Source organism: Caretta caretta, chromosome 14 (assembly GCF_965140235.1).
Source record: "Caretta caretta isolate rCarCar2 chromosome 14, rCarCar1.hap1, whole genome shotgun sequence".
Lineage (NCBI taxonomy): Eukaryota > Metazoa > Chordata > Testudines > Cheloniidae > Caretta > Caretta caretta.
In genome coordinates, this window is record NC_134219.1 from 2,465,373 (window position 1) to 2,486,728 (window position 21,356).

Sequence of the window (21,356 nt, forward strand, 5' to 3'; positions counted from 1 at the left end):
TAAATGTATACAAATATGTAATATTTGCTTCGACACCACATACCTGTATCAACCAGACACTGTTAATTTTTGGAATGCTGGCAATTTTTTATAAACAATTTTTCCTTTCTAGATGTGATTTCAGGGATCTTCCTCACAGGGTAACTAGTAGTATCATCAATCAAACCAAGGCTGTAAAACTGTATTCAGTGGTCTGTTTTTCTTTTTGTAAAATTGTTTCTAGCCCACTTGGTTTTTGAGATAGCCTTGAAAATGTGAAACGAGCAAAATAATGCAGTGTTTTCTTCCTGAGTCTGCAAACAGCCTGAAACAAGTATGAAATGCTCCCCTTCAATGCAGTAACTTTGAAACTTAAAGATGCTTTATTAAATCTGTTTTAACTGTTTCGCTGTTATGCATGCTATAAAAAACATCCAGCTAATGCATTTATTTATAATCTAAAATTGCGTTCTATGCCTTCTTCAGTGCCAGAAGCAACAACCGCCCCCACTGCAGCAGCCAAAACTCTAGCTTTCCCCTAACAATGTCTTAAATGCAGTATATGGTCAATACTGGAATATGTGGCATATTGAAACTAACAGTTGTTGTGTAGGGGGCAGGCAACATTAAAATTTAAAGTTCACATAATAATGAGTGTAATCAATTGATAATATTCCTAATCATGCTGACCAATATCCTCATTGTTTCCTTGCACCACCCCATCAGTGAGGCTCCATCTGTGCTCTTGTCTTTATACTAAGGGCATGGCTACACTTGCGAGTTAGAGTGCATTAAAGGAGCTCTGGGCGCACTAGCTCACTACCCATCCATGCTGGCAAGGCACATAGAGCGCTCTGACTCCGCGGCTAGAGTGCTCCTGGTGCTCCACCTCGGCGAGTGGAATAATGTTTGCTGCGCCCCCGCTGGAGTGCTGCGGCGCCAGGGTGGACGCCCTGGTCCCTTAGTGCGCTCTGATCGGCCTCCAGAAGTGTCCCACACTGCCTGTTCTAGCCACTCTGGTCATCGCTTTGAACTCTACTGCCCTGCCCTCAGGTGACCAACTGTCAGACCCACCCTTTAAATTCTCTGGGAATTTTGAAAATCCCCTTCCTGTTTGCTCAGCAAGGCGTGGAGTGCTCTCAGAGAATCTTTCCAGGTGACCATGCCTCCACGTGCCAGACAACCCCCAGTATGGAGCAATGGCAAGGTGCTGGACCTCACCAGTGTTTGCGGGGGAGGAAGCTGTCCATACAATACCTTCGGGCAGATACGAAGGGACATGATGGAAAGGGGCCATGACCGGGACGCACAGCAGTGCAGGGTTAAAGGGAAGGAGCTGTGGAATACCTACTGCAAAGCCCACGAGGCAAACCACTGTTCCGGTGCTGCCCCCATGACCTGCCGTTTTTACAAAGAGCTGGACGCAATACTTGGGGGCGACCCCACCTCCACTCCAAGTACCACCATGGACACCTCACAGGTCAGTGCAACAAGGCAGGAGGAGGAGGAGCTAAGCAGAAGCAAGGGTGCTGAGGCAGAGGAAGACACCCTGGAATCCCTAGATGTATGCAGCCAGGAGCTGTTCTCAAGCCAAGAGGAAGGTAGCCAGTCATGGCGGCCGGTGCTGGGGAAGGACAAACACCAGAGGAGGTTCCTGGTAAGTGGCTTTTATTTTGGGAAGGTTTCAGAGTAGCAGCCATGTTAGTCTGTATTCGCAGAAAGAAAAGGAGTACTTGTGGCACCTTAGAGACTAACCAATTTATTTGAGCATAAGCTTTCGTGAGCTGTGAGCTCACAAAAGCTTATGCTCAAATAAATTGGTTAGTCTCTAAGGTGCTACAAGTACTCCTTTTCTTATTTTGGGAAGGAAGTGATTCGGTGCAGGCTCTTGGGGTGAGGAGGGTTAGGTCTGCATGCATGCCTAGATGCGGAATAGGGCTTTGATGTGCTTTCTCGCATCGCGGTGATTGGCCTCAGTGATCTCTTCAAAGGTCTCATCCAGAACTTGGACAATGCGTTTGTGCAGGTTTCTCGGGAGAGCCACTGTGATCCTTTTCCCAGTAAGGCTAACTTGTTCACGTCACTGTGCTGTGAGGGGCCGGGGGACCATTGCTGCAAACAGGCAAGCTGCATACGGGCCAGGGCGAAAGCGCATTGCAGTAGAAGACCCTCCCTTGCTTCCCAGGTCACCCTCAGCAGCGGGATATCTTCAAGGATGAACTCCTGTGGAAAATGTGGGGACAGTGTTCAGTATAGGGGCCCCCTGCCATTTTTGGCTCTCCCCAAGGCACAGAAACCCAGAGGACAGTACAACTGTGAAACAATCAGTCACGCTTGAACCTGTGCTTACTCACCATTTTGGGGCTCCCGTGGGTTATGTGCGCTCGCTTTGGGACAGGCAAATTATGCTGTTGTGTAGACTGTGCTTGCCCTTAAGTACAGGGGAATCATTGCTCTGTCTGGTGTGAACAATGCTGCCTCTGTTAAGTGTTGCATTTTGCCTTTACAGATGCAACATTGAGATTTCAGCCGTCCATGTTATCACCAGCCAAAAGACTCCAAAGAATCAGAAAGAGGCCACGTAGAAGGAAGGAAGACATGTTGCATGAAGTAATGCAGCATTCAAGTAATGAAAATCAAAAAGTGCAGGAGTGGCGGGATCGTGAAAGGAGGATCCGCCAGCAGAATGAGGAGCGCCGGCACAAAAGCGTGGTGCTCCGGCAGCAAAGCACGGATCGGCTGATGAGTATAATGGAGCGCCAAGCGGACTCTATCCAGGCGCTCGTAGCCATGCAGGTGGAGCACTACTGTGCCTGACTCCCCTGCAGCCCTTGTCCCAAAACTCTTTCCCTTGTGTCCCCATGTCACCTCCAACCCGCTTTCCCCAACATCCGGGTTCTTACCACCACCAGCTGCCTCCAACATCTGTAGTTTCACCACCCAGCCCTGAAAACTATGACCCTTACCCTCTGCACTCAACCCCCATCACCCTGCAGTACAGCCACCCTGAAGTGCAGCACTCATTGCACAGCACTCCAGACAGGAAGGCTGAGTATGATAACAGGACGTACACAAACCTGTGATTGTACCGTTCCCCATCCCACCCCCTTGCCCTTTCTGTTTCCTAAGCAGTTGTGTTTCTTTTCAGTAAATAAATTCTCTTTTCAATAAATGGATTTTTTGGCTTTGAAAACCTTCTTTATTATTGCATAAAGTAAAAGATACCTTAGCCAGGAAAGAAACAGGCACTGCAAGTCAGCATAGCAAATACAGATTCCTACTAACACTGGAACCGCTGCACTTCACTCCTGTGTAGGGCACCAGACATTACTGGTGGCTTTCAACCTCAAATTGCTCCCTCAAGGCATCCCTAAGCCATGCAGCCCTGCTCTGGCCCCCTCTATAGCCCTGCCCTCTGGCTGTTCAAATTCAGCCTCCGGATGTTGAACCTCCAAGTTCAATGCCTGAGTGAATCGTTCACCCTTCCCTTCACAAATGTTATGGAGGGTACAGAACACAGATATAACTGCAGGGATGCTGTCATTGGCCAGATCCAGCTTCCCATACAGAGAGGGCCAGCAGCCCTTTAAATGGCCAAAAGCACACTCCACAGTCATTCTGCACCGGCTCAGCCTGTTGAACTGCTCCTTCCTGCTGTCAAGGCTCCCTGTGAAGGGTTTCATGAGCCACTGCATTAAAGGGTAAGCGGGGTCTCCAACGATGACAATGGGCATTTCAACTTCCCCTACAGTGATCTTCTGGTCTGGGAAAAAAGTCCCGGCTTGCAGCTTCCTGAACAGGCCAGTGTTCTGAAAGATGCATGCGTCATGCACCTTTCCAGGCCAGCCTGCGTTAATGTCAATGAAATGCCCACGGTGATCCACAAGCACCTGGAGAACCATAGAGAAATACCATTTCTGATTAACGTACTTGGAGGCTAGGTGGGCTGGTGCCAGAACTGGAATATGTGTGCCATCTATTGCCCCTCTGCAGTTAGGGAAACCCATTTGTGCATAGCCATCCACAATGTCATGCATGTTACCCAGAGTCACGGTTGTTCTGAGCAGGATGCGATTAATGGCCCTGCAAACTTGCATCAATACAATTCCAACGGTCGACTTTCCCACTCCAAATTGGTTAGCGACCGATTGGTAGTTGTCTGGAGTTGCCAGCTTTCAGATTGCAATAGCCACCCGCTTCTCCACCGTCAGGGCAGCTCTCAATCTCGTGTCCTTGTGCCACAGGGTGGGGGCGAGCTCCTCACACAGTCCCATGAAAGTGGCTTTTCTCATCCGAAAGTTCTGCAGCCACTGCTCGTCATCCCAGACTTGCATGACGACGTGATCCCACCACTCAGTGCTTGTTTCCCGAGCCCAAAAGTGGCGTTCCACAGTGGTGAGCATGTCCATGAATGCCACAAGCAAGCTCGTGTTATATGCGTTACTCGAGTCGATATCATCGTTGGAGCCCTCACTGTCACTTTGGATCATAAGGAATAACTCGACGGCCAAATGTGACGTGCTGGCGAGACTTGTCAGCATACTCTTCAGCAGTTCGGGCTCCATTCCCGCAGACCGAAAGGGAAGACAGAGTGCGCAGTACAAAAAATGTTGAAAGATGGTGCCAAATGTGGACGGAGGCACAGGGATGGCTGGGATGCGAACTGCTGCATCACAGGGTGTTGGGACAGAATCCAGAATGCCCCGGCCTCTCCACCCCGTTCCCACAAGCTGCAGTGCCAGAATGGGAAGAGGTGCTCTGTGGGATAGCTGTCCATAATACATTGCTCCCAATGCTGCTGCAAGCTCCGCAAATGTGGCCACACCAGTGCGCTTGCAGCTTTCCGTGTGGACAGACTGCAGCGCTTTCCCTACTGCGCTCTCCGAAGGTGGGTTTAACTCAAAGCGCTCTACATCTGCAAGTGTAGCCATGCCCTTCAATTGTAAGGTCTTTGGGGGTAGGGACTGCCTATTTGTTCTATGTATGTACAGCACCTACCACAACGGGGTCCTGGTCCATGACTGGGGCTCCTCGGCACTAGGATAACACAAGTAATAATAATTAATAATCTACTGTAATTAATGTATTATTCAGTTTCTCATTTAGTTCATCGAAAAATCAAGTTTTTAATTTAAATTAGGTTACTTGGGAATTTCCAGACTGCTGTATGGGAATGCCACAGAATTAAAGAACCTTGCTGCAGAAATTAGGTATAGCTTGATTTGTGGAGAATGAAAGACCTTACTTAAAACTCTGCAGGGATCTTCACCTCTTACACAACTTCAGATGCTTCTGTTATCCTGATCTGTAGCATATGAAATACAGAACTCTAGATTGAATACTTGATTTTTAGCTAGCTATTTGGTGTGGGGAGGGGAATGATTTTCAATTTCTGCGTTAAAATGTGGTGTTAATGTTTAGATTCTGTTGAGGTTTTGGAACTTAAACAGTCTCCTGCATTTCAGTTTGCTTTGAAATGGAATCTCAAGCTAATCAGTTAGAGTAAATAAGACCTGATCATAGATGGTGATGTACAGTTCTCAGTGTGAGAGTGTGGATACTATAGTGTGGTAATATTGCATAAATAAGCAAAACTTGTAGCTGTGATTGCATAAATAGAATCATCAAAAGATCATCCAGATCAGGACTCCCCAAGGTTATTGCTTTTGAGTAATTAAGGTGATAGAAAATCATATTCATATAGTAAAGCCAACTGACATCACTTTCATCAATTTCATACTTGTTCATCAGTGCATGTCAGCTGGGCATTTTGACAGCTCTAAGGCTACAATTGTGGCATCAGTTAGGAATGACAGATACAGCTGGATAGCATTTGGAAAGGAATGGAAATTCAGATTGTCCTGTCTGATAGCTGTGACAAGAGACAAAGGCTTCTTGCCAAGGGCTAAAGAAAATTATTCCAACAAATATTATAAAAGAGGGAAACTGTACCAGTGCCCAATAACAGCAATAGAAAATTGTTACCTCTTGTTAACAGCTAGTGTAAGTTAAGAGAGGCCAGCATGGTCTTCAGGTGCTGTAACAATCAGTGGCCCAGTAACTTTAAAAAATAATTAGTGACTCTTTATTTTAAAAATAATATAAACTACTATCTGAGTAGTGGGTACTGACCTAAACCCTGATAGAAACTTTTCAGATAATTGCTTTTAACGTAAGGGAGTGTTGCCACCTTGTCTAGCATCCTGAAGGTATGTTTTGGGCAAAAGTAATGTGGTGGAAAATAACTAAGAAAGAAAATAATGACAGAGGAAAATGTGGCATGGAGAGGGATGAAAAACACCTGTGTAGGGATAAACTAACTCTAAAGATCTGGAAGAGACAAGAAGGACATAGGTTTAAAAGCTAAAAAAAAAAAAATTAGAAAACAAAACCATGAGTTAAAGAAAGGCACGCCTTCCCAGTCAGAAGTTGAGATAAAATTCTAGGATCAATGAACGGTCCTGGACAGCAGGTTAATTATTATTCAGCGTTGTTCAAAGATTTAATGCACTCTCCCAGTACCTGGAAGAAACAACTGCCCATGGGTTAGTGCATAGTGATGCATTTCAATCCACTTAATCTTAAAACCAAGGTACAGTATTATGATTTTATGTATCAATGCCCTTGGCAAATCTTTTTGAGAAGCGGGTATTGGCTGTGAATTTGTAAGCTGCAAATTTTTAAGCTATAAAGTTGATACAGTTGTGAAGCAAGCCTGCTGGGCAGACTGTGGGAACAAAGACGTGTACTGCTTTGTTTCTCAGAGCTGTGAAACCTGAAATATAAATAGTTAAATGCAAAACAAAATAGATTCTACAAAACAGTATAATGAATGAGTAATTGTGGCTTTTGATTAGCAATTTGGACCTGTACCCTGAAATGTCTAATGTCTTTAGCATTATATGTAGAGCTGAATGAAGAGACCTTGATGGGGGAAGCATGGGAGATATCACCCTACTTCCAATAGGCTCACCATTGAATTTAATTGTCTGCCTAATTTAGAAGGTAGCTTGTAGGAAGTTTTAAAGCCCGTGACTTTAGCTCTCAAGTATCTCATTGAGTTCATACAAACTTTTCTGTAAGTTCTTACTGTGCCCACAACATCAATAATATGCCAATGATATATTTCTTTCCACTAATAACAAAGCCACTTGTGCCACCACTGTACTTGCATACGGTGTTCACGTACAACTTTGTGTTTAACAGCTAAGTGACCAACGGTGTAGGTGTCCGCATGTGACGTTATCTGATAAAATATGACCATGTAGATCATTGTTGCTACCAATGTTATATAATTGCAACAAATCTTGTACAAAATATGTCAAGTAAGGTGTCTATAGAAAGGTTATGATTTGCTGAATATGATTATGCTATTTGTATGCATGTGTCATTTTTGTATATGAAGTTATGAATATTAACTATGAACCTGTATTTCAAATGTAACACCCACATGGTATTTAGCTTGCACATCTTGAAGGGACTATTCAAGTTAAATGGCTCATCAACAAACACTTAACTCAAAATGGGCCATGGAAAATACCTATCTACACTTAATGGACTTTCCTGTGATGGCCTCTACTATGACTAAACGAAATCATGCATGGACATGTGACTTGCCCATCTGACTCCAAGTACCATCTTGTTACCTGTCATTTTCCCCAGAGAGAACAATGGGTTTCCCTTCACTTGACAGAAGCTGTAAAAGGCCCTGGAAACATCTCTATTTTGCCTCTTTCCTGCTCAAACCTCTGGACTATGAACTTATGCTAATGGAAGCATTCTAACCAATGCTCCCATTTAGAAGCAACCAGAGACTTAACAAGCCAGCAGTTTATTCCATCATTGCTACAAGCCTGAACCAAGAACCTTGCAATTGTTGTATGTATTTGATTCCTTTAACCAATTTTATCTACCTACCTACAGATTTTAGATTCCAAAGGATTGGCAACAGTGTGATTATTAGGTAAGATCTGAATTATATATTCACCTGGGTATGTGGCTGGTCCTTTGGGATAAGAAAAACCCTTTTTGTTTGATGAAATTGGTTTTAAATAACCACTCATCATTAAGTATAGTGTCTGGGGGTATGTCTACACTACGAAATCAGGTCGAATTTATAGAAGTCGGTTTTTTAGAAATCGGTTTTATATATTCGAGTGTGTGTGTCCCCACAGAAAATGCTCTAAGTGCATTAAGTGCATTAACTCGGCGGAGTGCTTCCACAGGACCGAGGCTAGCGTCGACTTCCAGAGTGTTGCACTGTGGGTGGCTATCCCACAGTTCCCGCAGTCTCCGCTGCCCATTGGAATTCTGGGTTGAGATCCCAATGCCTGATGGGGCTAAAACATTGTCGCGGGTGGTTCTGGGTACATATCGTCAGGCCCCCGTTCCCTCCCTCCCTCCGTGAAAGCAAGGGCAGACAATCGTTTTGCGCCTTTTTTCCTGAGTTACCTGTGCAGACGCCATACCACGGCAAGCATGGAGCCCGCTCAGGTAACCGTCACCCTATGTCTCCTGGGTGCTGGCAGACGTGGTACTGCATTGCTACACAGCAGCATCAACCCATTGCCTTGTGGCAGCAGACGGTACAGTACGACTGGTAGCCGTCCTCCTCATGTCCGAGGTGCTCCTGGCCATCTCGGCCAGGAGCGCCTGGGCAGACATGGGCGCAGGGACTAAATTTGGAGTGACTCGACCAGGTCATTCTCTTTAGTCCTGCAGTCAGTCCTATTGAATTGTCTTATGGTGAGCAGGCAGGCGATACAGATTGCTAGCAGTCCTATTGCATCATCTTCTGCCAGGCAGCCATGAGATGTGGATGGCATGCAGTCCTTCTGCACCGTCTGCTGCCAGCCAAAGATGTAAAAGATAGATGGGGTGGATCAAAACAAGAAATAGACCAGATTTGTTTTGTACTCATTTGCTTCCCCTCCCTCCCCCGTCTAGGGGACTCATTCCTCTAAGTCACACTGCAGTCACTCACAGAGAAGGTGCAGCAAGGTAAATCTAGCCATGTATCAATCAGAGGCCAGACTAACCTCCTTGTTCCAATAAGAATAATAACTTAGGTGCACCATTTCTTATTGGAACCCTCCGTGAAGTCCTGCCTGAAATACTCCTTGATGTAAAGCCACCCCCTTTGTTGATTTTAGCTCCCTGAAGCCAACCCTGTAAGCCATGTCGTCAGTCGCCCCTCCCTCCGTCAGAGCAACGGCAGACAATTGTTCCACGCCTTTTTTCTGTGCGGACGCCATACCAAGGCAAGCATGGAGGCCGCTCAGCTCACTTTGGCAATTAGGAGCACATTAAACACCACACGCATTATCCAGCAGTATATGCAGCACCAACCTGGCAAAGCAATACCGGGAAAGGAGGAGACGTCAGTGCGGTCACGTGAGTGATCAGGACATGGACACAGATTTCTCTCAAAGCATGGGCCCTGCCAATGCATGCATCATGGTGCTAATGGGGCAGGTTCATGCTGTGGAACGCCGATTCTGGGCTCGGGAAACAAGCACAGACTGGTGGGACCGCATAGTGTTGCAGGTCTGGGACGATTCCCAGTGGCTGCGAAACTTTCGCATGCGTAAGGGCACTTTCATGAAACTTTGTGACTTGCTTTCCTCTGCCCTGAAGCGCATGAATACCAAGATGAGAGTAGCCCTCACAGTTGAGAAGCGAGTGGCAATAGCCCTGTGGAAGCTTGCAACGCCAGACAGCTACCAGTCAGTTGGGAATCAGTTTGGAGTGGGCAGATCTACTGTTGGAGCTGCTGTGATGCAAGTAGCCCACGCAATCAAAGATCTGCTGATATCAAGGGTAGTGACCCTGGGAAATGTGCAGGTCATAGTGGATGGTTTTGCTGCAATGGGATTCCCTAACTGTGGTGGGGCCATAGACGGAACCCATATCCCTGTCTTGGCACCGGAGCACCAAGCCGGCGAGTACATAAACCGCAAGGGGTACTTTTCAATAGTGCTGCAAGCTCTGGTGGATCACAAGGGACGTTTCACCAACATCAACGTGGGATGGCCGGGAAAGGTACATGACGCTCGCATCTTCAGGAACTCTGGTCTGTTTCAAAAGCTGCAGGAAGGGACTTTATTCCCAGACCAGAAAATAACTGTTGGGGACGTTGAAATGCCTATATGTATCCTTGGGGACCCAGCCTACCCCTTAATGCCATGGCTCATAAAGCCGTACACAGGCAGCCTGGACAGTAGTCAGAAGCTGTTCAACTACAGGCTGAGCAAGTGCAGAATGGTGGTAGAATGTGCATTTGGACGTTTAAAGGCGCGCTGGCGCAGTTTACTGACTCACTTAGACCGCAGCGAAACCAATATTCCCACTGTTATTACCGTTTGCTGTGTGCTCCACAATATCTGTGAGAGTAAGGGGGAGACGTTTATGGCGGGGTGGGAGGTTGAGGCAAATCGCCTGGCTGCTGGTTACGCGCAGCCAGACACCAGGGCGGTTAGAAGAACACAGGAGGGCATGGTATGCATCAGAGAAGCTTTGAAAACCAGTTTCCTAACTGGCCAGGCTACGGTGTGAAAGTTCTCTTTGTTTCTCCTTGATGGAAACCCCCCGCCCCTTGGTTCACTCTACTTCCCTGCAAGCTAACCACCCTCCCCTCCTCCCTTCAATCATTGCTTGCAGAGGCAATAAAGTCATTGTTGCTTCACATTCATGCATTCTTTATTCATTCATCACACAAATAGGGGGATGACTACCAAGGTAGCCCAGGAGGGGTGGTGGAGGAGGGAAGGAAAATGCCACACAGCACTTTAAAAGTTTACAACTTTAAAATTTATTGAATGCCAGCCTTCTTTTTTTTTTGGGCAATCCTCTGTGGCGGAGTGGCTGGTTGGCCAGTGGCCCCCCCACCGCGTTCTTGGGCGTCTGGGTGTGGAGGCTATGGAACTTGGGGAGGAGGGCGGTTGGTTACAGAGGGGCTGCAGTGGCAGTCTGTGCTCCAGCTGCCTTTGCTGCAGCTCAACCATACACTGGAGCATACTGGTTTGGTCCTCCAGCAGCCTCAGCATTGAATCCTGCCTCCTCTCATCACGCTGCCGCCACATTTGAGCTTCAGCCCTGTCTTCAGCCCGCCACTTACTCTCTTCAGCCCGCCACCTCTCCTCCCGGTCATTTTGTGCTTTCCTGCACTCTGACATTATTTGCCTCCACGCATTCGTCTGTGCTCTGTCAGTGTGGGAGGACAGCATGAGCTCAGAGAACATTTCATCACGAGTGCGTTTTTTTTCTTTCTAATCTTCACTAGCCTCTGGGAAGGAGAAGATCCTGTGATCATTGGAACACATGCAGCTGGTGGAGGAAAAAAAAAGGGACAGCGGTATTTAAAAAGACACATTTTATAAAACAGTGGCTACACTCTCTCAGGGTAAACCTTGCTGTTAACATTACATACATAGCACATGTGCTTTCGTTACAAGGTCGCATTTTGCCTCCCCCTACCGCGTGGCTACCCCCTCAGCCCTCCCCCCCTCCCTGTGGCTAACAGCGGGGAACATTACTGTTCAGCCACAGGTAAACAGCCCAGCAGGAACGGGCTCCTCTGAGTGTCCCCTGAAGAAAAGCACCCTATTTCAACCAGGTGACCATGAATGATATCTCACTCTCCTGAGGATAACACAGAAAGATAAAGAACGGATGTTGTTTGAACGCCAGCAAACATACACTGCAATGCTTTGTTGTACAATGATTCCCGAGTACGTGTTACTGGCCTGGAGTGGTAAAGTGTCCTACCATGGAGGACGCAATAAGGCTGCCCTCCCCAGAAACCTTTTGCAAAGGCTTTGGGAGTACATCCAAGAGAGCCGCGAATGCCAAGGCAAAGTAATCCTTTCACATGCTTGCTTTTAAACCATGTATAGTATTTTAAAAGGTACACTCACCGGAGGTCCCTTCTCCGCCTGCCGGGTCCAGGAAGCAGCCTTGGGTGGGTTCGGGGGGTACTGGCTCCAGGTCCAGGGTGAGAAACAGTTCCTGGCTGTCGGGAAAACCGGTTTCTCAGCTTGCTTGCTGTGAGCTATCTACAACCTCATCATCATCATCATCTTCTTCGTCCCCAAAACCTGCTTCCGTGTTGCCTCCATCTCCACTGAAGGAGTCAAACAACACAGCTGGGGTAGTGGTGGCTGAACCCCCTAAAATGGCATGCAGCTCATCATAGAAGCGGCATGTTTGGGGCTCTGACCCGGAGCGGCCATTCACCTCTCTGGTTTTCTGGTAGGCTTGCCTCAGCTCCTTAAGTTTCATGCAGCACTGCTTCGGGTCCCTGTTATGGCCTCTGTCCTTCATGCCCTGGGAGATTTTGACAAAGGTTTTGGCATTTCGAAAACTGGAACGGAGTTCTAATAGCATGGATTCCTCTCCCCATACAGCGATCAGATCCCGTACCTCCCGTTCAGTCCATGCTGGAGCTGTTTTGCGATTCTGGGACTCCATCATGGTCACCTCTGCTGATTAGCTCTGCATGGTCACCTGCAGCTTGCCACGCTGGCCAAACAGGAAATGAGATTAAAAAGTTCACGGTTCTTTTCCTGTCTACCTGGCCAGTGCATCTGAGTTGAGAGTGCTGTCCAGAGCGGTCACAATGGAGCACTCTGGGATAGCTCCCGGAGGCCAATACCATCGAATTATGTCCACAGTACCCCAAATTCGACCTGGCAAGGCTGATTTAAGCGCTAATCCACTTGTCAGGGGTGTAGTAAGAAAATCGATTTTAAGAGCCCTTTAAGTCGAAATAAAGGGCTTCATCGTGTGGACGGGTGCAGGTTTACATCGATTTAACGCTGCTAAATTCGACCTAAAGTCCTAGTGTAGACCAGGGCTGGGTGTTGAATCCAGGACTGGAATACCTAAGGAGACTGCTTTTCTGTCTTCTTGTTAGCCAGTGTGCTGAAACAGAAGTTTACTTTTGTTGCTGCTTTGGTGTATCTTATGGGAGAATAACCACCAGTTTTGGGGTGTCTACCCTATTTCTCAGCAGTTTGTCCTGAATTTGGTATTCTCAGTTGTGACCCACGGAGGCACGGTGACACCACATCCTGAGGAAAATGGTCTTTCAGTTCCCAAGGATAACCTGTTGTCATCAATCTCTAAGTGTTTATAAAGCTCCTCTCACTGAAGTTTTTATAGAAGATTTATACAGTTCTGTTCATGAAATTAACTCTGTTCCATGCAAACTGTAGCTTCTGTCACCCATTCAAAATTTGCTGTTTCTAATCTAATGGTTTGGCAAAGGAGATCGCATTCATCATGCCGAGTGCGGTTATGTCTTCTAGGCTACAGAACGATAGGTTGTGCTCTCCTCATAATGTGTTTTGTTGCAGAGGGGGACTCTTCATTTCTATGTAAGTAAAAGAAAATAAACATGCACTATGAAATATTTCAGTTTTACAGGATGGGCTTGAACAGAGAACACTTCAATCTCAGCCCTTCCATCATTCCTCAAATGGAGCTTTGTTCAGAGTTTAAAATATTCCTTCTTGAAGAACAAAATAAAATTGCAGGCAATAGATGCAACATTTCATAGAAAGATAGGGATGCCTGTGTCTTAAGACACAAAGCAATCAAAATGCAGGAGCGCATTTATTGAAAAGGAGACTTTAAGTTGCAGTTTTGTTAGATGAGTGATATGTATTTTTGGTCTGGATTCCTGTATCCTGATTTACTGTTTGTACAAGATTTGAGCTGTCACCAATACTGGACAACAGCTGTGCACAGTGTTTTAGAGAACTCACTTTGGCAATCTGACAGCTGGTAAAATAACTAAGAGTAAAAAAACAATCTGGTGTCTTCATATTCTTCTTTGTACACCAATCCCCCACTCTCTCCCCTCTACAGACTTTGCAGCAGCAGTTCTGGAAAGAGAAATGGATGCAATTATCTTATTATGAATGTTAACTCCCACACACTATCACCCCTGATCCTACCACCACCCTTCAATGAAATAGTAAAAAGCTGGACTTTCCTTGTTGTTGTTTGTTTTTCTGATTCTCTTCCATATCACTGAAAAAGATCTTAAAGGTTTATCAAAAACACAAAACAAATGGCTGATTATGTTTCTTATCATGGGTAAAACTAATAGATATTAGTTTTTTGTAATGTGCATCAGAACAAGCTGAGTGGATCGATGGCTAAAAGTCCTTGGCAGACAGGTAGGCGTTTATCTGCTCATTTACAGGCTCTGCTCCCTCTCCCGTCCCCTCCTCCTGCATCCCTGTGTTTATAAATGTGTAAATGATATGTTTGTCTCAGATCTGTAGATCTGCAGGCTTTTGTTTTAAAGTATGCATTCATCTTCATGAATTGTGAGCTATATTTAATATTTATGCTAAAAGGACATGAGGGATATTTCAATGAGTAAGTTCTCAAAAAAAAAAAAAAAGTGGGAATTGAAAAATTACCCACTACTTGAGGGCTCTGGTTATAGTGTCTTGTAAAGGTGCCAACAGGCAGAGTATGATTTAAGATGCACATTTTGCAAATCAGCACCTTCATAATAATACTGTAAGTGGGGAGAGAGAAGGAATAAGAAAGAAGCCAGTGCTGAGGCTGTCTTCCTTTGCCTTTGTCTAGTGAGGAAACTCCTGAAGAACAGCGAGTGTGATAGAACAAGGCCTCCATTCCTTAGCCTCCTTGTTGTCATAGAATCATAGAATATCAGGGTTGGAAGGGACCCCTGAAGGTCATCTAGTCCAACCCCCTGCTCAAAGCAGGACCAATTCCCAGTTAAATCATCCCAGCCAGGGCTTTGTCAAGCCTGACCTTAAAAACCTCTAAGGAAGGAGATTCTACCACCTCCCTAGGTAACGCATTCCAGTGTTTCACCACCCTCTTAGTGAAAAAGTTTTTCCTAATATCCAATCTAAACCTCCCCCACTGCAACTTGAGACCATTACTCCTCGTTCTGTCATCTGCTACCATTGAGAACAGTCTAGAGCCATCCTCTTTGGAACCCCCTTTCAGGTAGTTGAAAGCAGCTATCAAATCCCCCCTCATTCTTCTCTTCTGCAGGCTAAACAATCCCAGCTCCCTCAGCCTCTCCTCATAAGTCATGTGTTCTAGACCCCTAATCATTTTTGTTGCCCTTCGCTGGACTCTCTCCAATTTATCCACATCCTTCTTGTAGTGTGGGGCCCAGAACTGGACACAGTACTCCAGATGAGGCCTCACCAATGTCGAATAGAGGGGAACGATCACGTCCCTCGATCTGCTCGCTATGCCCCTACTTATACATCCCAAAATGCCATTGGCCTTCTTGGCAACAAGGGCACACTGCTGACTCATATCCAGCTTCTCGTCCACTGTCACCCCTAGGTCCTTTTCCGCAGAACTGCTGCCTAGCCATTCGGTCCCTAGTCTGTAGCGGTGCATTGGATTCTTCCATCCTAAGTGCAGGACCCTGCACTTATCCTTATTGAACCTCATCAGATTTCTTTTGGCCCAATCCTCCAATTTGTCTAGGTCCTTCTGTATCCTATCCCTCCCCTCCAGCGTATCTACCACTCCTCCCAGTTTAGTATCATCCGCAAATTTGCTGAGAGTGCAATCCACACCATCCTCCAGATCATTTATGAAGATATTGAACAAAACCGGCCCCAGGACCGACCCTTGGGGCACTCCACTTGATACCGGCTGCCAACTAGACATGGAGCCATTGATCACTACCCGTTGAGCCCGACAATCTAGCCAGCTTTCTACCCATCTTATAGTGCATTCATCCAGCCCATACTTCCTTAACTTGCTGACAAGAATACTGTGGGAGACCGTGTCAAAAGCTTTGCTAAAGTCAAGAAACAATACATCCACTGCTTTCCCTTCATCCACAGAACCAGTAATCTCATCATAAAAGGCAATTAGATTAGTCAGGCATGACCTTCTCTTGGTGAATCCATGCTGGCTGTTCCTGATCACTTTCCTCTCATGCAAGTGCTTCAGGATTGATTCTTTGAGGACCTGCTCCATGATTTTTCCAGGGACTGAGGTGAGGCTGACTGGCCTGTAGTTCCCTGGATCCTCCTTCTTCCCTTTTTTAAAGATTTGCACTACATTAGCCTTTTTCCAGTCATCCGGGACTTCCCCCGTTCGCCACGAGTTTTGAAAGATAATGGCCAATGGCTCTGCAATCACAGCCGCCAATTCCTTCAGCACTCTCGGATGCAACTCGTCCGGCCCCATGGACTTGTGCACGTCCAGCTTTTCTAAATAGTCCCTAACCACCTCTATCTCCACAGAGGGCTGGCCATCTCTTCCCCATTTTGTGATGCCCAGCGCAGCAGTCTGGGAGCTGACCTTGTTAGTGAAAACAGAGGCAAAAAAAGCATTGAGTACATTAGCTTTTTCCACATCCTCTGTCACTAGGTTGCCTCCCTGCCTCACTAGGTGTCTGCTGCTGGTCCGACACTCAGGAATGTGTCTTAAAGGGATGAAACCAGGCACTGCAAGGCATTCTTTTTGCTTATTGGCTTGAAATGCTGAGTGTTAACTTTGGTTTTAATGTTTCTCAATTATCACAGTTCTGTTGAGCTGTCTGTTGTGTTGATTAAAGGTACAAAAAATGTAAAATGTTGTACTGGGAATGGTTATGGAAGTCTTTTAATACATAAAAAATGATTTAATTGTCTTCGTAGCTTGCAAAATTGTACTTAAGGTGCACAGTCTAAGGTAGAAAATGTTTTGTATCTGTTTAAGATTGTCCTATTCTTATATGCAGGACTTGTCTGCTGTAATATAGCAGCTTTAGTTCTTGAGGCCATTGTGATTCTGGATTTCTAGTCCCTTAGATACGTCTGTTCTGAGTGTCAGGGAGAGACAGAGATTCTGACTTTCCAAAGGACAACTGAAAGACGTTTTCTTGTCACCAGGCTTTGGCTCAATGTACACCTTTTAGTTTAACAAGCAAGCCAGCTTCCACGTGGAAGATTTGCTGAACTTGTTTGCTTAGATTTTATGGCCCTTGACACACAAGCATTGGAATCTGCATGGTTTTATACACTGAATGCATGTTTTTAAGGTGGTTGGCTTTGTTAAAGTCAGGGTTACTTCTACTTCCCTCATCAAGTCGTTGAGTAAGAATGGTCTTGTAGCATTGATTTTCACTGATGTTATGCTCCAACTTGGGCTGAAATGCTCTGGGATTTTCATGTTTGTAACATTGCGTTAGTGTTGTGTTACAATGTAATATGTTGTTAGGACTGAGCTGTAGTTAAATTGAAGCACCCAAGGTTATAATAGGATCGTCCAGAAGGAAAGTGAAAGCTGCTGCTCCTTTAGGTGTCTTTGGTTCCCATTTAACATTGCTGCATGATCATCAGGTTGCAGGTATCCAGTGTAGGGTTTGGGGTGCATGGTTTCTGTTGGGATGTGTTTGTCAGAAAAGATGTACTCTTTGGTGCAATCTGCTCAGTGTTCTGAGTTGTGGATGTCAGCCTATGACCTATAATTTTAATATAAAAATCTTGAATAAAATTAATAATAAAGTCCTTAGCATAATTGGCACATTCAGTAAGTCTGAAGTGCATGGACTCTGTAGCAATCTGATAGCTGACATTAATAATAGCTAAAAGTTAGGTAGCCAGCTCCAGCAAACGATCCAGTGTTCTAGTAGATTAGAACTTTGATATGACATAGTTCAAAAAGTTCGTCTGAATTAATGGTGAATATTGTTAACTGGTGCTGGCTGATAGTGCAGGCATTAGTTTATTTTCCCATAATTCATCAGGCTTATTTAACCTATTTTGGCATGTCCTGGACACTAGCTGACCTTTAAAGTGACTATCTCTTAATTTAGCATTCTTCTAACGTAGTCTTTCATATGTGCAAAGGAGGAGAGATCTTATTTTGAGACCCAGTAGCATTTCTCACCTTGCAGAACTGCTTATGTTAATGAGCTATTGTGATGGAGAAGCCTACATAGTTTAAAGTGAAGCTATTACTGAAATTGTATATAGCTTCATTATATTTAGACCGGACTATTGCCACAATCCAGCTATTTTTCTGACCTTTATCGGGAGGCATATTTTTTTCCTGCAAAAGCTTTCATGTCTTAAAAAAAAAAAAGGAGTACTTGTGGCACCTTAGAGACTAACCAATTTATTACAACCCAGCGAGAGTAATGGGCGGGGGAGAGAAGACAGTTTGCTCTCTTCTTTTCCTATATCTGCTGTGCCTCTGTGTTCAGTCCTGCTGAAACCACACCGGAGTTCCCCTTTCTTCCTAACCTGGAGCCAGCAGTAATGGTCCAGCTGAGTGTTTGGGAGGGAGCAACTGCCCTCTTTTGGTCAGGATCTTCCTGGGTATCAGCATACCTTGCCCACACTGGGCACCCATTCACTCCTACTGCTATCTCCACTCAGTGCCCAGCAATCTCCTATCCCAAAACAGCTATGGGTTCTTGCTGTGGCCTCAATCCATCAATCCTTTTGTGTCTGAAAAGCATTTTGGTGGGTCCAACAAGAAATGGCAGGAGGATTTTAGCTCTGAGGTGAAAAATGATTGAGACCCACTGTTTTAGATGTTATGTTTTTTTTACTGGGGCTATTTTTGTATCTATCCACTAGTAAAGAGAAGTGCCTTTGTACCAAGAGTCCATCTATACAGAGCTCAGAAGGGAAGAAAAATAATTTTAAAAACATTTAAACAGTTACCTAAAATAGCTGTTTTACACAGATACTTTGGGCCTTTCAAGGCTAGAACCAATATCTAGCCCTGAAAGGTTGCAGAAATATCTGACCATAAATGTGTCAATAGTGCAAGACTGAATATTGTCAATTCTGAGCCTCAGGCTGGTGTAATTTGTGGGGAAATTGTGAATAGGGAAACGAAAACAATGTTGGAGTAGGCTGAGTTAAAATCAGTAAATAAAAGCAGATGTTTGAAGTTGTTAAGGCATTTGGAATGCCAGTAGCAGTCCTTGGGTGAAATGGATCAGAGTTAAGGTGTGCACAGGACTGGTAAAGTGGTCAAACAGTGGAGAGAAGAAAAGTGGCAGAAACGTTTTGCCATTTGGTTGTTTAGCGAGCATTATATGTAATGCATACTGTTTCCTGTGTATTGAAGTGTTTATGCTTCTATGCATCTCAAATATGCATGTGCACATAATTAATACTGTTCACTTATTTTTGGTGTCATCAGGCCCGGTACAAGCAGAGCCTCGATCCTACTGTGGATGAAGTTAAGAAACTATGTACATCGCTGCGTCGAAATGCCAAGGAAGAGAGGGTCCTCTTTCACTACAATGGGCATGGTGTTCCCAGGCCAACAGTGAACGGGGAGATCTGGGTCTTCAACAAGGTGCGTCAGCTAGAAGTGTGGCTAAAAAGGAACACGCACTGTGAAATCTGTTACTATTTGTAGGAGAGGAAATTAATCTCCAGGGATTAAAATGACTTCATGAATGTTTGGTTCCAGAACTGACATTTGTCCTCGTTCCTTGTCCACTCTCAAAGTTCTTTTGTCAGAACAGGCATCTTGTCCCTCTGCCCGAGAAGTGCTAAATAAACACTTGCTCTCCCAGAGCCTTAGTTAATACTGCTCTTCAAATAGTCAGAGGGGACATTTACAGAGTAATTAAAGGTGCCAACTATATCCAAGTCCCTCTACCTTCTCTCTCAAGTTGCACACCTCGCTCCTACCAGATTTGGAGCAAAAGGTGTACCTCTTCTCAGATGCTCGGCTTCCCTACCTTGTGTCATTGGCTTAGTTGTTAGCCTGTTAAAATAGAGTTTATGCTGAGAGTGGCAATGAACCCTGAATAGCTATTGTTCATGCTGTGCCAGTACAGTGCATGGGAGACAGTAAAATATTCTCAGTTCCCAGTTCTAAAGTACAGAGTGTCCTGGTGCTGGTGAGTGCAGTTAGTAGGGAACTCTCGCATTAAGGCCTTTGTCACTTTTACTGAGGACAGCAAGGCTGGCAGAATTGAGTATTTGTACAGCTGCGGTATCGCATAGTAATACCGAAACTGCTACTCTGTTACATTGGGGCTCATAATTATGGCTAATTAAGTTGGTTGTACTTTTGCCTCCCTTTTCATTCATGCATTTAGCACCTATGAAAGGTAAATGATGGAGAGCACAGGTTTATTCCAATGTTTATTTACTGTCTTGGTACAGTTGCAATAGAGACTTACTGTCAGTCGCTGAAAGTTGCATCCAGTGGAGGGAGAACTTGCTCCCATTTTTATATAACTTGCTTCTGTTTTAGTTTTTGATTTGTATTGTGCCAAGAACAACATTGCACCTGTGAAAGGGTGGATCACAGAAACCCCGTTGGGGCTGCCAACTCATGTGCCAAGACTACCTCTGCCCCTGCTTTCCCTGCCAGCTTGGGACTCCAGCACCCTGTCTTGCTGAGCCAGACACGCCAGTCTGCTCCAGCACAGACCCAGGGTCTGAACCACGTACCCCAAAGCTGCAGACTTAACTGAAAGCAATTTAAGAAGTGTTCCTGTTTTTTACACTCAGATGCTCAACTCCCAATGGGGTCCAAACCCTAAATAAATCTGTTTTACCCTCTATAAATCTTATACAGGGTAAACTCATAAATTGTTCGCCCTCTACAACACTGATAGAGAGAGATCCCTCCCCTTCCCCCCCAGGTATTAATACATACTCTGGGTTAATTAATAAGTAAAAAGTGATTTTATTAAATACAGAAAGTAGGATTTAAGTGGTTCCAAGTAGTAACAGACAGAACAAAGTGAATCGCCAAGCAAAATAAAATAAAACATGCAAGTCTAAGTCTAGTACAGTAATAAAACTGAATACAGATAAAATCTCACCCTCAGAGATGTTTCAATAAGTTTCTTTCACAGACTGGATGCCTTCCTAGTCTGGGCACAATCCTTTCCCCTGGTGCAGCCCTTGTTCCAGCTCAGGTGGTAGCTAGGGGATTTCTCATGATGCCCCCCGGCTTTGTTCAGTTCCACCCCCTTATATATCTTTTGCATAAGGCTGGAATCCTTTGCCCCTCTGGGTTCCCACCCACTCCTTCTCAGTGGAAAAGCACCAGGTTAAAGATGGATTCCAGTTCAGATGACATGATCTCATGTCACTGTAAGACTTCATTACCCACTTGCCAGCCTACAGGTATACAGAAAGACTTACAAATAAAACAGAGCCATCTACAGTTAATTGTCCTGGTTAATGGGAGCCATTAAGATTCCAAACCACCATTAATGGCCCACACTTTGCATAACTAAAATAGGACCTCAGAGTTATATTTCATATTTCTAGTTTCAGATACAAGAGTGATACATTTATATAAATAGGATGATCACACTCAGTAGATTATAATCTTTGTAATGATACCTTACAAGAGACCTTTTGCATGAAGCATATTCCAGTTAT

At 45.1% G+C, this 21,356-nt stretch overlaps 1 protein-coding gene across 3 annotated transcripts in view; it reads left to right on the top strand.

The window, feature by feature from the left end:
- The window catches only part of RPTOR (regulatory associated protein of MTOR complex 1), a 314,905-nt gene that overhangs the window by 96,666 nt on the left and 196,883 nt on the right, over positions 1-21,356 (top strand). For all 3 annotated transcript variants that reach the window (XM_048818846.2, XM_048818851.2, XM_048818847.2), the window contains exon 4: positions 19,141-19,299. In XM_048818846.2, the coding sequence (XP_048674803.1) occupies positions 19,141-19,299 (159 nt within the window). The remainder of the gene's footprint in view (positions 1-19,140; positions 19,300-21,356) is intronic.